Below are 16471 nucleotides of genomic sequence, written 5' to 3' on the forward strand. Positions count from 1 at the left end.
GGCTGGTGTCTGTGCCATAATGAGGAAGGAATGCACAAGCCCTGGTTCATGCCAACCTGGCTGCAGTGGCCTCTACCTTCCAGATTACCAGTGGGAACCTGGTGCAGAAGAGCCAGACTCCTTTTTATCATGGGTCCACAGCTAACTAGGCAAAGGGCACCTTGTTTAAGCAGAAGAAAGGGCAGCCTTGCTTCCAGTCATGGGTACCCACCTTGTCCCAGACTTAGGCAGGTGCTGAAGGAGGGATTCTTCGTCTTCCTAGGTGAGGTGGTCATGCATAGAAGTCCTGGGTTCTGGGCACCTTCAACATCTCCTGTCCCTAGTTTGACTGTCCCTGTGGCACTTCTTCCAAGTCTCAGGGCACATCATATATTGCTAATGAAGTGAGAAGATGATATAACGTAGCCTGTGCTTATCACCAAAAGTTTGTAAAACACAAAGATACACAATTATTATTTGTTAACAAATTAGTCAATTAAAAATTATATTACAAAAAAAAACCTCAAATCCTACTCTAAGAGGTAATTGTTATCACTAACAAGTACATTTCCTTCCAGTCTTCTCTTTTTAAAATTAGATTTTCAGGGGCTGAGGGTATAGTTCAGTGGTACAGTGCTTACCTTGTATCCACAAGGCTGTAGTTCTCATCCCTAGCATCACAAAATAAAATAGAGTAAAGCAAAATCAGGATATTTAAAAATCAATTTTTATCTTAAGGTAGAGACAGTATTAAATTGCAGTGAACACAGTTGAAGCAATTGGTAATTACCAGTCAGTTTCACAAAGAGAAACCTAATTTATAAATGTCTGTGCTGCCTTCTTAAGTAATTTTAGAAGTAGCATGAATTCTTGGAAAACAGTTAGATGGGGATATAATATTCCACCCATTGTTATTTTAAAAATCCTGTATTTTAATTTGTTCAGTATATTTCCTAAAATTGCTGTTTTATTTTTTAATTTTAAAAGTTTAACATTTAAAAAAATGATTGTAATACTGAGATTTGAACCTTCATATTGAGCTACATTCTGAATGCCACCTCCCCATTTTTTGAGACAAGGTTTTGCTAAGTCACTAAGTTGCCTAAGCTGGGCTTGATATTGATATGTAAACTTACATGTATATTGGATTTGTTTTTACAAAAAAAAAAATTTTGACCCCCTAGTCAAACTGTTCTTTAAAAAAATTGCTTGTTTATTCTCACCAACAATGTTTGAGAATCTTTGAAAATTTGTTTTGCCAGAACACTGTACCAGCACTGAATTGTAAAATGTTTAAATATTTACTACTTAGTATTTTAAAAATTGCACTGTACTTGTCCTTTGACTTGGGTTTCCTCTGTGCCTTTTTACTTCTATACTTCCTGGATGTGGAACCGTTCAGATGTGACTATGGCTACCTCCCTAGGAGCATCTGAATCAAGTTCTAATCATGGAGCTGTCCTTGGGAATTGTGGCCTGATTATTCTAACTTCTACTAGAGAATATAAATGATCTGAATATGAAAATAACCCTCAAAGGCAAGTGAGGTCAGCTGAGCATATTATGGAATAACAGTATAAAATGAATGTATTTATTAAAACCGAGGAAAATGTTGAGATTGCTAATTGCTAAGTTCCTGGAGTGAGGACAGATGTGGGTGGGTCCCTGTGCGAAGAGAATGCTGGCATGCTCTGGCAGCATGTTGGCTGCTCTGGCAGCATGTTGGCTCCACCCCATGACTCCTAGGCTCAGCTCTGCATTCACCTGCAGTTCAGCGGGGCTCACCTAGGCTCCCAGAACTTTCTAAATATGGACCACTCTCACCTCTAATCCCTAGGGGAGCCCTTGCCCAAGGAAGGATTGAAGTCAATAGGTAGGACCCCCTTCCGTCTCCTTAAGAAGTCAAATCTCTGGCAAGTCTAGGCATGTACTGCTTGAGTCTGCCTTGAAGTCCAGTGTTCATCTGATTGTCTGTGTGCCTTTGCTGGCTCTTGTCCCTTCTATGGGACAGTTTTTAGTCCTACCTGAAATTGCTTCCCAGAAGCACATCTGTGCCCAAGCCCCTATTGCAGAAGATCTAAGATAGTGACCGTGGCCTCACTTTCATGGATGAGACAGGGGTTTGGCCTTCATCACCTTTAATCATCAGCAACTCCAGAAAGAGAAGACACAATCACTCTGTAAGAGTAAAAGTGTGAAGGAGAAAGTTTCTGTCCCTCATCCAAGCTCCAGAAGTTGAGGGGCAGGAATAATAGGGTGCAGGTATTGATATTGGAAAATAGCAGATCATGGCCAGCCAGCTCCTCAAATCTGAAGCCCCTCCCCATGAAATTGGCATCTTTAGGACTGGTGGGATATACAGAGAGGATCTGGGTGAGGGGAAAGAGAAAATCCCAAAAATGTAATCAAGTAGGGTGCAGTGCCGCCTCTGAGCTGAGAGGGGTCCAGTAAACCTGAAGGCTAAATGTGGAAGGGAGAGAAGTTGGAGAGGCCAGGATGCCTGGGCCCAGGTTGCCCTGGGCCAGAGAAACAGAGGTTGGTGGTCTCAGGCCCCATGGAAATCCGTGAGCCCTTTTCAGTGTGACCCAGTGTCACCTCCACCTGTCCCCAGTGGTCTCAGTTCTACCTTAGAGCCAATCGCACCCACCACACACAGGAGGGGAGTGACTTGTACATCCCTGCATGAAGACTTTGGTCAGCTTCCCTGAGACCAGGGTTTACAAAAGGGAGAGAACAAGAGTGAAGGAAAATGGGAGATGGCCAGGGAAGAGGGCACAGCCATTGGCCAGTGGGCCCAATACGTACTGGGAGAAGATGAGAGAAGAAGGAGACACCAGTGATCAGGGATGCAGGGGCTTTCTCTCCATGGCTGCAAGGACAGGACAGTCTACACATCCCTTGAGAAGTCTCTCCTGTCTCGTGTTTTTCTTTTTTGTACTCTTAACATAAAACAGTGCAACCTAATATAGTGTTATATTGGAACCTTATTCATTTGATTACACTAATAGATTCTAGGAATGCAGCAGTGTAGTGCACTTAATTAAGTCCTGCCCCACCTTTGGCCATGGGGCACAGGCTGAAGGAAAGAGCAAGTCTTGGAAGGGAACTCTTTTTTTTTTTTTTTTTTTTTTTTTTTTTTTTTTTTTTTGTTTTTTGATCTTTTTGAGATAGGGTCTCAGTACATTGTTGAGACTGACCTGGAACTCACTGTGTAGCCCAGGCTGGTCTCAAACTCACAGCGATCCTCCTGCCTCAGCCTCCCAAAAGCTGGGATTATAGGCATGTGCCACCATGCCCAGCTTTTTTTTTTTTTTTTTTTTTTTGGTTAGAAGGGAACTCTTAAAACTAGCATTTGCATCAGGTCTTTATATTTGTTCAGAATGGCTGCTATCAAGAAATCAACCAATAACAAATGTTGGCGGGGTTGTGGGGAGAAAGGAACCCTTCTCCATTGTTGGTGGGAGTGCAGACTGGTGCAACCACTATGGAAATCAATATGGGGATATCTCAAAGATCTAAGTTTAGAGATTCCACTTGACTCAGTCATCCCTCTGCTGGGTATCTTTCCAAAAAGAATTAAAAGAATCAGATCACAGTGATATATGCAGACCACCTATGTTTATAGTGGCACAGTGTGTAATAGCTAAAACTTGGAAACAGCCCATCAGCCCATCTGCCCATCAGTTGTAAACTGGATAAAGAAGATGTGGTTTTTCTATAAAATGGAGTACTACTCAGCCATAAAGAGTGAGAAATTAGACTCATTCATGGGAAAATGGATACATATTAAGGATATATTCCTAAGTGAAATAAATAAGTCACGCATGTATGAATACAGAACAGTTTCTCTGGTGTGAAAAACTATAACAGTACACAAGATCCTAATGATATAATTGACAATGTGAAATAGGAAGAAAAAGGATAAAGGAGTAGGGGAAATGGGAAGGGTAGGGGAAAGGTAATAATGGAAAAGGAAAAACATGAGAAATGAGAAAATGGAAATAAAGTATTTGTAAATAGGGAAAAGAGGAGGGGATGAAGGCAGGGCAGGGATAAAGGTAAAAAATGAGAACCAAGTCCTGTCATGTAAAGGTACAAGATCCCAATGATGAATGTAACTGTACTGTATACCTAAAATGTACCAACAAAACTCAATGAGAAGAAAAAGGCCAGCATTTGCAGGAGATGAACATCTTCTTTTCTCATTTTTTTCTTTTTCTTTTTTCCTTCTCCCTCTCCCCCTCTTGAGGTCCCCCTTCCTTTTGAAATTTTTTTTTTCTTCTTTCACATTGTCTGTTATACATTTTGGTCCCTGTTTACACTTTCAGTTTCTTACACCAGAGAAAAGATGGGATATTTACATGTGTATCTGCTTTATTTCACTTAAGAGTATAGTTTCAAGGTGCATCCATTTAGCTACAGGTGTCTCAAGTTTATCCTTCTTTGTGGCTTAATAATACTCCATTGTATAGAAAAATCCACATTTTAAAAATCTATTTAGGATTTGATGGGCATTTGGGTTGTTTCCGAGCTTTTGCTATTACAAACTGTGTCACTATAAACATTGATAGGCATGTATCACTGTGGCATGGTGCTTTTAATTCTTCTAGGAAGATACCCAGAATAGTAAGAGCTGGGTCAAATGGGACCTCTAACCCTAGTTTTTTGAGGAGTTTGTTTACTGAATTCCATAGTGGTTGCACCAGTCTGCAATTGTTATGTATATTTATGTTGAACCAATAAAATTAATTTTTAACAAAAAATAAAATTTAAAAACAAGAGATGAGCATCTGTGACAGGTCCTGCCTTCTGTAGGATCTTTGTACACACAGGAGAAAATATTTCCTCTAATTTGACTAACAGTGGATATCTGGATTTATTGTCACCATTTTAATGCACCGATGTAATAGGAAAGTAAATGTATTTTGCTTGGTGATCAAATTTGACAGGAAACCTTAGCTTCTGAAACAACTGGGTTTGTGCCTGAGGTGGAAGCTCCTGAAGACCCAGCCCCACAGCAGCTCCTGTTCGTCAGGTGCCCCAGTGGAGCGCAGACTTGACTGTGAGAACAGCAGAGGGGGTCGGTACAGACAGAGGATAGAGTACTTCCCCCTACAGGTGTGCGGAAGTGGAGATGCCCTCAGACACTGACAACAGGTGGGCGTGGGAAGCCCCTGCATGAATGGTGAGAGGGTCTAAGCTGCTTTTCCTGCCAGCAGCCTCTCCAAGGCTGGGGATTCATTCTCCCAGGCAGGACCTGGCCATGACTGTCTGATCCTCTGTCCCTTATGATTCCTGGCCATTTTCGTTATCCAAAGGCTGAAAATTACAAAAGAGCCTTCTTTTGAAAAGATTAAAAGGGCATCATGCTCGCTGTGGCAGACTGGCTAACAATGGTGCCACCCAGTGCTCCCACCTGCCGGGTCTGTCCAAGGAGTAATAACCCGAGCTGACTGGCAGGTGTTGGGCGCTGACAGCACTAACATTGGTGCACTTTCCAGCCGTCTCTGAACTCTCCTGCACCACTTCACTTAAATGGAATCCATTTGTCTCAAAACTGAATCATCGCCAAGATCAACACAGAATCCCTTCTTTTCTGTTTCTGGAGAAGCTTTGGTGAAATGGGAGTGAAGGTGGAGTGGTTTTCTGTGGTTGTTTTTTTTGCAAATGGTTAGCACCCCGGGTGGTGTTGCTTCCTCTTGCACGAGACCCCGGTTACCTTCTGGTGAGTCTGACTGGGGCATGTCTCCTCTGTCCACAGAGACAGCCACCGGGCTTACGACACACCTTGGGAAGGGGTCTTCCCCTCTCCAGTGTCTCTCAGCCTGGGGGGGGTGCTTGAGGGACTGTGTGGCCCCTGTGGTCACAGCCACATTAAAGCTTGGAGGGGACCTGGAATCTGAGCAGGAGGACCTCGGGCACCTAGCCTAAGGGGCGGCTGACTGAGGACTCAGAGGCCAGTGTGGGAGGAGGCGGGAGCTGAGGATGGAAGAATGATGCTGAGAAACAGGAGCCACCGGGAGATACCTGTTTCAACCTTACACCCAATGACTACTGCAACCATCAGGTCATCTTGCTGCTCAACCTAGAAAGACTCCCTGATTTTTCAAAGAAGGTTATTTTTTAGACAGGACATTGGAAACATCATTAAAAGGAAATATTTTGTAAATTGTAGTTGTACAGACAGTTTACTTTGCTTTCTATGTAGATTATTAATTCATTTTGGAATATTATGTGTGTGTGTGTGTGTGCGTGTGCGATTTTTGTTTTTTGAGACAGGGACTCACTATGTAGTTGATACTGACCTGAAACTCACTATGTAGCCCAGGCTGGTCTTGAACTCACAGTGATCCTCCTGCCTCGGCCTCCCAAGTGCTGGGATAACAGGCATGCTCCACCATGCCCAGTTTATGATTATTTTTAACATTTGTTCTATTATACCGCTAAACCTCCAAAGATTCTGAACACACTGCTGGAGTTAGTTTTGTGACACCAGTTCCAAGCCATTTTCCACCCTTCGTTCTGAGGGAAACGTGCCCATCTGACTGGCTGAGCGGCCATAGCTTCTCTTCATTACACCTCCACACACTCATGTTGGCAAGAGTTCCTGTCTAAGGAAAAAAGAACCATCCGCTGTGGCACTTTCCCAGAGAGCTCAGCCCCCAGCTCCTGCCAGTACCAATGTAATATAAAGTTTTGTCCACCTGAAAAATTTCCCTGAGTGGAGCCATGTCGTCCCATCCCTCTCCTAAAAATAGAGCTTGTGGAGATGGCAGAAAGAGCTTTTGTTTTGTTTTTTTGAAGACAGTAATTGTCAAATAAGGAAATGTATCTGTTATGGTGTATCAAATATGCATGTTTATTAAAATGGTACTTCTACCAGAGATGTATTAAGAACATAAATGATGTCTTGTTTTTCTAAATTTTTAATTAGCTTTTCATCCCCACCCTTCCCAGGAATCATCCCCTGCCCAGATCCCCGAGAGGCCTTCTTAAAATGCACCCTACCCTTCTTTTCCCATTGCTCTCAGGATAATGTCAACACTCCTAATCATGCTGCAGACCTTCCCATGGATGCCTCTGTCTGCTGCCTCTTCCCAACTCCTCCATGGGCGTCTTTACCTCAGGCACATTCAGCCCTTGTAGTTTCTGCCGTCCTCATACATAGTCCAGGAACCTCATCCTTTGTCCCCATAGACATCCACTCCTGGAACAGCTCCCTAAGCCCCTTCCTCAGCCATGGTGAATAACCATACTCCAGAGTCTCCATTCTTGCAGGCTTCCAGGGATGCACCTGTGTTGTCTCCTCTCTCATCTAAAGGTGCGTCCTGTGGCACTGAAATATTCTGGAAGTCCGCTGGTTTGCTCATCTGCCTTACCCTGAACCAGGGGGTTACTGATGGCAAAGTCCTTGATTTATTTTCTCTAAATCCTCTCATCCAGCATGGGAGCAAAGCATAGTCAATTTTAAGCCAGTGTTTTAAAACAAATAAATTATTTAAATGACTTAAATATCCCCTTCCCAGACTAAGAGTCTGAAAGCAACAACATCTCCGTAGTGACAAACCAGTACCTAGACCCTAGTTTCACTTTCCATTCTCTAATAATAGGACCTGGGCTTCTTGAAGGATTGTCTGATTTGAATGCTACAGAAGGGAACCACATGAGGAGAATCTGGAGCATTGGGTAGTGCTAGTAAGTGAAGGAGTTTTCACGAGGCAGGATGATGTGCACATGCCAGACATGCTTTAGCCAACCGAAGAGCCCCCAGTGGCCAAAGCTGGGACCGTTTGAGCAGCAAAATAGCCTAAGTGGTATTGGATTATAACCAGAAGTGTGAGCTACAGCTCCATGGGTTGATACAGATGTAAAGAAATGACCCAACGAATCTTATTCATGCGAAGGATGGACAAATATCCCTTCACAAGAATTCCACATCTGATAGTGGAGACACCTGACACACCTGGTCAGTCAGCTGGCCAGGTCCACTAATCACGCTGGGTACCCTAGGATAAGAGGTGTTAAAAAGGCCACAGTCATTCAGTGGCCTCTCTCTGTGCAAATCCATAACCACTGTCTAAACCTGTGTAAAAGCTCAGAGAACTTGAAGTTGATGGACACCCTACAGTAAACCTGACCAGCACTCCTCCAAATGGTCAAGGCCATCAAAAACAAGGACAGCGTGAGAAACCATGGCAGTCTAGAACAGCACGAGGGGATGTGGCATCGATGGCATGTGGGATTCCGGGACAGAAAAAAAAATGAGTAAAACTAACAAGATTCAACTCTGCGGGCTTCTGTTAATAATGATGGGTCAATAGTAGTGGTGGCAAATCTGGCCTACTACTATAAAGCACTGCCAGTATGGGAAACCGGGTGTTGGGGATATGGCAGCTTCCTGCAATAAACATACTGGCAAAATTTTTGGAACTCTGGAACTACTGTAAAATAAAACACTTTACTTTTAAAATAACCTACCTAAAAATGTTACACGTTGGTATAAGAATCAGTTAAAATTATGTTAAACCCACAGCTTTTTCAAGATGTTGCCCTCTGTCATGACCCGTGGGGTTCTGAGAATTCTGACAAAAGTCCTCTCCCCTTTTGAGATGAGAAGCTGTGGAGTTCTTCCTAGAGAGACGGTGGGGCCTTCAGACAGGGCACCTAGCCCTGGAAGACACCCAAGGAAGAAGTACTGTCATGAGTCTAGAAATTAACTTTTCTACTGTTCTCAGTATTGATTCTCATGGAGCGTTTGACATATCTCACACTTTTGTACAACACTGCATCACAGAATCCATTGTACCTTAATGCTGTTTTTTTACCATTGATCATTTCAGCATGACTCCAGGCTCAGGATCCAATGCTAAAAGCAACTCTATTGAATTTCTCTCTTCAGGTGTCAGCATTTTCTACTTGGGAGAAAGAATTACACAAAATTGTGTTTGACCCACGCTATCTCCTGCTAAACTCTGAGGAAAGAAAACAGGTAACATCGTGTGGTAAGGCAAGATGACAACCACAGAGACAGAGTTAAAATGACTGCTTTATCCTGAGACCAGGAAGCCTTGTCATTACTGACAGACAGGTGCCAGCTGTTTTAATTTTACTGGTGGGGAGAGCTTATGGAGTGTGTGTTTTAGTTGTAAGCTTGAGAATAGCACTTTAGAAGTACAGAGGGTTGTGCTGGGAATAATTCTTATCTGACCATCCAGTCACAACCCATAAAAACACTTACAGTCAAAGATGAGAAAGCAAGTTTGAGGAACATTAATCCTATTTCATATTTCACATGACTTCAATTAGTATGTTCAAAATACCATATACTTAAGCATTTACACAATGATAGTGAAACAGCAGAGGTCCAGAGAACAGTTCTAATATAAGTAAAAGATGAAAGGTCTAGAAAGCTTTCCCCAAGCCAGCAAGGGGTGAGCGTATGGAGGAAGAGAAGGAAGCCGGCCATGCAGTACTACAGCATCCAGAGAGCATCTGGTTAAATGCCTGCAGCCTCGTTGATGGGGAAACATGGCAGTTACATGAGGTGTGGTACTGGAGCTGAACTGAGGAAGGAAACAATATTTGGGCTACTTTCAAAAGGCGCAGTCCTCTTTACAAATAACTTGTGTGAACTAGCAGCAAGCACAGAATCTGCCCAGAACCTACTATCACAGTGTTTTTCTGGGGAAACTAAGGATCCTGTTGGGAATATTACAACTGTTCTGCTACTGGGGGTCTCCAAAAAAGATAAAGTGAGCCTAAACAGAGATTAGGGCCCAGGGAGTGCTAATGAAGCCTGCTTCTATGGTAACATGAAGTGTTTCATTTTATTAGACCAAAGCATACAGTAGAGGTAATGGCCAATGCTATCACTATTAAAAAGCCATGCCCTATTTTGGATAAAACTGACATAATTTATTAGGGGGGGGAACTGCTACATTATATTATAGTGGCAAAAAATGCAACAGAGAGAAAGAGAGAAAAATCTGATTATATGGATAAACAGTTCCAGGCAGAGAGAGATGCAGATATTTCTTTTGAGCTCTGAACCCACAACCAGTCAGCCTTTCCATCCAAATTTAAAAGTAATAGAGCAGAACTCTCATTAATGACAGAGCCACATGCTTTTACTTGGATAACAACCCTGCCTTCACCCTTTTTATTAGTTTAAATTTTGAGACAACTAGAGAATATACCTTACTATTTGGCTTGAAGGTAAAATAAGCCAATCATATTATTAAATATATTTTCTAAATTTAAGTCAAATTTGTGGATATTTCATTCTGCTGCTGAGTTCTCAGGAGGTAAGTAGCAGTTTGTATTTATAATCCTGCAAAGATCTGCCATTAAAAAATAGGTTCGCAAACAGTAAGACACAGGCATAAGAGAGTCAGAGAAGGTGCTTTCCTCTGCCCTGCTCTTCACTTTCCCCTCCCTGCCTTCCTCACAGCAGGAAAGCTGGAGACAGCTGAATCCACCCACTGAGGTCCCACTCCAAGATCTCCAAGACTTGATACAGACTTACTATTCACTGGACTTGTATAATCACTTGGGGATTTTTAAATCCATATTTCTATTTATGTTTGCATAAACATTTAAATTATCACGTTTGCTTTTAATATTCTTAAGGCTTAGATAACATTAGGAATGAAACAACTTCGTGCCCCCTTCCAGCCTTGTAGGCTGTAATTGACAGTTTTTCTGATGTTAGAATAATGACTGATATTATTCCAACAAAAGAATGAGCATTCTGTAGACCACAGCAAAAAGAGATTTCATCTTTTTATTTGGCTCCTAGCTTCCATGAGAGAATAGCCTCGTGTCTCAGGTAGATTTGTTTACCAGAAAATATTCACATGCTATTCACTGAGGAACAGAGTTTTCCCAGTTGGGTCTGCATCTGAAACATGCTTCTGGTCAATGAGGAAATGTACAGTTTCCACAGTCAGGTCTTATCGGGTGTGTTTCACACTGGTGGTCAAGGTGACTTAGAACTCCCTAATGCCTCAAGCAAGTAAAATAGTTTTCTCAGACACTAGCATGTGAGAATCAAAGATTTTGAATTTACTTTCTGTTCACAAGTTAAAATTATTTTTTGGAGCCTCAGAGGCCAGTTGCATCACCATAGGAAGTGACTAGGACAAATTAAGTATCCTGATGTACTTAGTAGCTGTATGACAGTGATGTCAAAGTTTGACAGACTGTGCATTCTTGCAGATGCTCCTCAGAATCTCAAATGAGAAGCGTGGTGGCTTTTAGACCAAGGGTTTCCCAGTTGACATGGGCCTCCATGAAGCCCCACAGAATGCTGCCAAATCATTCCTAGGACTCCTGAAGTAGAGCTGGTGGGATATTTGACCTAGAGATGGTACCTGTGTGTGCAGCAATGGGAATACAAGCTTAATTATTTAGACACCTCCATATCACTGACAATGTTGCAGTGTACGGGTTATATCTCTCCAGTAACTGGGGGGGGGCTTAACCTCGGTTCCTTGCTAGTTTTTCATGCAGTGTTTGGAATATAGAAATTTTATTTCTGGTAGGCAGTTCCATAATACTTTGTGTGTGTGTGTGTTTTAAGATATTTGAACAATTTGTCAAGACAAGAATAAAAGAAGAATACAAAGAAAAGAAAAGTAAATTGCTGTTAGCCAAAGAAGAATTTAAAAAACTTCTAGAAGAATCTAAAGTGTCACCCAGGTAAGGAGGGAGAAATACAGTAGGTATTTTCTGGGGCTGGAAACTTACCAGTCATTGTGAGAGGATTTTCAGAACCTATTTTGTTAAATCATGTAACCTGCTATTCTATAGAGATTGAAAGGGTTCTTGAAAGGCCAGTGGAGGCAGAAGCCTGACAGTCCGTGAACCTCAGAACTTCTTCTCGTCCCAGGTTTGGTTGCTGTCTCATCCACTGAATTGTGTATCAGTCAGCTTTTCTTCCCTGGGATCAAATACCTGACGTATACAGTTTAAGAGGGGGAAAGTTTATTTTGGGTCAGAGTTTCAGATGTTTAAACCCATGGTCTGCTCGCTCTGAAGCAGACACATCATGGCAGAAGGCTGTGGTGAAGAAAAGCTGCTCAACACTTGGAAGTCAGGAAGCAGAGAGCAGGATGACAGATAGAGTGAGAGGAAGGGGCTGGGAAAAACATAAAACCTTCAAAATCATGCTTCTAGTGACCTGCTTCCTCCCATTGATCCCGCCTTCTAACAGCCCATTCAACTATGAACTCATCAGTGAAAGGGCTAATCCATCTATGAGGTCAGTGCCCTAGTACTAAGTCTTTAGCACATACAACATTTAAACCCTAACATTTTCCTCCCTGCATGCTTTCAAAATGTCAGCATCCCTGACTCCATGACCTCAGTAACAAATCACCAGAGAGCCTTCATTAGATGAGGACCAGCTTGTGATCTAGTGCCCAAATGCAAAGCCAGCACCTGTCGTCACCACCACTACCCACACAGACCCCACTGATTTCCTTGATTCCAGAGGGCATGGCAGTTGGCCAGATTGAGTATAAAGTGCAGACCTCCTGAGGCAAATGACTTCAGTTAAGCTGGTTGCCCAAACTACCTAAAATAGCAGATACAGCATTAATTCCATGAAACTAAGAAAAACAAATATGAAAATGCATGTTAGGAATTAGAACAATACCTAAGCTTGCTTCTTTAAAATTAGCCTTACTTGACTCATTAAAAAAAAAAAAAAAAAAAAAAAAAAAAAAAAAAGCAAAGGGGCCAAGGATTTAGCTCATTGGTTTCGCCCCCTGTTTTGCAAGTTCAAGGTCCCGAGGTTGTTTTTTTGTACCAAAAAAAAAAAAAAAAGCAAATGGGCCAAGGATTTAGCTCATTGGTTTCGCCACCTGTCTTGCAAGTTCAAGGTCCCGAGGTTGATTTCTTGTACCAAAAAAAAAAAAAAAAAGAGAGAGAGCAAATATCCACTACTTTTAGTTGTATAGTAAGTCTCTGACTTCCAAACATTCAAGCTGTGAACATTCACAAGTGTACTATATAAGATTCACTTTGTGGTCTTATGAATGAATCTGATTTAATGAACATTTCTCCTGGAATGGAACTCAGGGACTTCACTGTAGACTGTGAAGGGGCTCTGAGGCACTACACCAACCTCCAACCTGATCTGGGTTGCCCTCTCAGGCCCTTCCTGAGTACCCTGCAGAAAGGTTGGCTTTGCAAGCAGTCCTGAGTCCCTAGAGGGCCAAGACCTGTACAGCTCTAGAGTTGCAGGAGCCAGCTGTGGGGTTGATACCTGAGATCCTTCAGAAGATACTTCTTACACTAGCCAGCTGGCTGGTGCCCCTGTTTTACCAGAGGGAGAACTGAGTTGCACCGTCAAGGACTCACATGATGTCCCAACAGCTTTCCAGAGCCAATAGGAAGCCAACACTGTCCCACAACATGACTAAGAAGCATGGAGCTTTATTTCTCTATTCTTCAGAGATACTCTGCAGAGAGATGTCCAGGAAAGACCTTGTAGGAGCTACCCCTGCACAGCTCCCAAATGAAAAGATAGGCAGAGGGAATAACAAGCCCCCATAACTCTCACCACCGTACTTCTCACATGCAGTCCAGGGAAGGAAACACAGGCAAGTGGGTGCTAGCTATGTGGTCAGCTATGTGGCACCACAATTGTTAAATAATGAAAGCAAGGAAAGGAAGAAGGGAGGAAGGGGAGAAAGGAGGAAAAAACTAGAGGAAAACGGTTGTTTTTTTTTTCCCAAGAAACCTGTAAACAAGTGCCCCACAGGCAAAACAGGAAGATGGCAGCTGGATGGGGCTGGAATTGGTTCATTGTCTGTAGACAACAATGAGGTTGAGTCTAATACTGATTCTTCTTCTAATAGCTGTGTCAGTACAATCTTGTTAATGTATACAGAAGTTCATTTGTTATAATACTTTAAGATGATAATTAAATGTCTGTAGAAAAATAAAAAATGCTCTGTAAATGAAATGGAGCAAAAAACAAGAATCCTGTGGAAAAAGAATAAACACATGGTCCATGTGTCCCAGGGCACCTGGTCCAGACTGGCCCCTGCTCCTGGATGGCAGGCGGGACCCGTCTGTGGCTTAGAGGACAGATTCGTAGGATCATACAAGCCCCTGTAGACCTTGGCTACTCTGTTGCTGCCATTTTCTCTGGCTTCAGGTTCAAGGCTTGTAGGATGAGGTCACAGCTTGCACAAGTGATACTTGTCACTGCAGAGTCTTGGCCATTTCTTTGCTCCTTGCACTGGCCCTTTGCTTCTTGCATGCCTGTGAGCCTGGCCTTCCCCAGATTCTCTTATGCAGGGCTCCAAGTGTGGTAATCATGTCTTCATTTCATCATAATTTGCGTGCTCCCCACCTGCTGACCATGGCTCAGTGGAGAACCAGGTTCCTCAGTTAGGAAAAAAAGAGGAACAGAGGCTCAGATAAGGTGCCTCTGTTCAGTGTGGGAAGGTCAAGTCAAATTGTACACTGAGTCTGAATAACATCAAAGCATTGACCAAGCCCATGAAAGATCCATTGCAGTTCTCCAGTCTTCTAGAAACACCAAGTTTCCCAAAGAAGCCACAGTGACCCTGGCTTCTAATGAGGAGTGGGTACCAGCTGGGTAATGAAAAAATAGGTGTGTCGAGCAGAGGGAATGGCATATTCAAATCCCAATAATAAATGTAACTGTACTGTATACCTAAAATGTACCAATAAACTCAATGAGGAAAAAAACAAAAAACAAAAGTCCAGGGTAAGACAGGCTCGTATTGGGAGCAGAGGATGGAAGATGACTCCAGTGGCCCCAGAAACAATGAGGGGTGAAGCAGAAAGGGCAGCCTGGACTCACTTTTAGGGATCGTAGCTCAGAAACTGTCTTATTTTCCAGGACCACGTTTAAAGAGTTTGCTGAGAAGTATGGCCGGGATCAGAGGTTTCGACTTGTTCAAAAAAGAAAAGACCAAGAACATTTTTTCAACCAATTCATACTTATTCTTAAGAAGCGGGACAAGGAAAACAGACTAAGGCTACGGAAAATGAGATGAGTCTGTGAAAAGTACAGTACGATACGTGGGGCAGCTGAGAGTATGGCTGGGGCAGATCATGAAGAGGCCGGGTGAGGCCTCTCTGGCAGAACTGAGGCAGGCTGGGTCTTTTGTTCTCAGAAGATTACTGTTTCATATTGAAGCTCTCTCTTTTGTACAACGTTCAGAGTTTGATGCATTTCTAATTGCCATGATATGTCGATCCCTTAATTGTTTTAATTATGCAAATTACTTGTAATATAAACAAATTATAAATCTGCGGCAGGTTTGTAACTAAGCAGAACCAGGCACCGTCTATAATGATCTCAAAGCATTTTCAGCTCTCAAAAGGATTATCTCAAACTTCTCTGAAACCTTTGTGAGTTACTTCATTTCTGCAGGATTTCCGTGGTGTTGAGGAACTCTTAACTCCAGTGTCCCTAGGTCTCGGTCTTGTTTTCTGAGTAGTAGCAATAGGGTTTTATCATTCATCATAGTGACAAGCAAATATTTGCCACATGGACCATGGATCACCCACAGGTAGCTAAGGGTGATCTCATTCACCTGCAAGGGGCATCCAGGCCAGGAAAAGCAAGCCACGTCGGTTGGCAGAGGTCCTGCATAGAGAATTATTTTGTACAAAATCATCATATTAATATTTGAGTTATTTTTATTGTATGCCAAGAGTTTGCATGAGATTTTTCTCATCATCTTTGTATAAAAATTTTAAATTTTTTTAATTAATAAATATTTTAAAACAGTATGTTTTTATGGTTGTGTCTTCTATCACATCCTAAGCAGAAAAATTGTTGCAATTAGAGAGATCCAGTTTCTGGATTAAGAGGAAAAAGTGCTATTGTAAAGTTGTGTAAGTGTCACTCATTCCAAATCTCGCTCTCCGACTTACTAGAACAATGTTTGATAAGACCTTAGCTAATTAATGGCACTCTTTTTAAGACACTGAACCTTCATTTATCTATTTATTTATTTCAAGATTTATGGCATCTCTCTTCAGAGATGATGTCTTTGTTCCATAGCAAACAGCAACGGCTTCCTCATCTGCCTTCACCTCGGTAATCTTGATAAGAACACCTTTTGCCACATGTATTAGAAGGTAATTGAGCGTCTTAGTCACTTTCCTGTTACAAAATACCAGACACTGACAGCTTAAAGAACAAGAGATTTATATTGGATCATAGTTTCCATGCATGGTTGGCAGGCTCCAAGGCAGAAACAGGACCTCAGAAGGGCATAGCAGAGGAAAAGGTGCTCAACCTATGGCAGCCAGGAAGCAGAGAGTGAACCGTGAAGTCAAGAAGAAGTGTGTACCCTGTCAGGTCATGGCCCTAGTAACTGACCTCCATCCAGGCCCCACCTCTTAATAGCACATTCAGCTGCTGAACTGATCAGTGGATGAATCTACAGTGAGTACAGCACCCCCATGATCCATTCGCCTTCCACACACATGGTATTTG

The 16471-nt window shown here is 42.4% G+C and overlaps 1 protein-coding gene across 1 annotated transcript in view; it reads left to right on the forward strand.

Moving 5' to 3' along the window:
* Tcerg1l (transcription elongation regulator 1 like) overlaps window positions 1–15676 on the forward strand; it is a 199065-nt gene extending 183389 nt beyond the window's left edge. Inside the window, exons 11-13 of the mRNA XM_010621463.2 lie at window positions 8879–8968; window positions 11561–11679; window positions 14861–15676. Coding sequence (XP_010619765.2) covers window positions 8879–8968; window positions 11561–11679; window positions 14861–15017 — 366 coding nt within the window. The 3' untranslated portion in view covers window positions 15018–15676. The remainder of the gene's footprint in view (window positions 1–8878; window positions 8969–11560; window positions 11680–14860) is intronic.
* Window positions 15677–16471: the final 795 nt, after the last annotated feature.

Source organism: Fukomys damarensis, unplaced genomic scaffold (genome assembly GCF_012274545.1).
Source record: "Fukomys damarensis isolate Sample0158 unplaced genomic scaffold, DMR_v1.0_HiC HiC_scaffold_8, whole genome shotgun sequence".
Classification (NCBI taxonomy): Eukaryota; Metazoa; Chordata; class Mammalia; order Rodentia; family Bathyergidae; genus Fukomys; species Fukomys damarensis.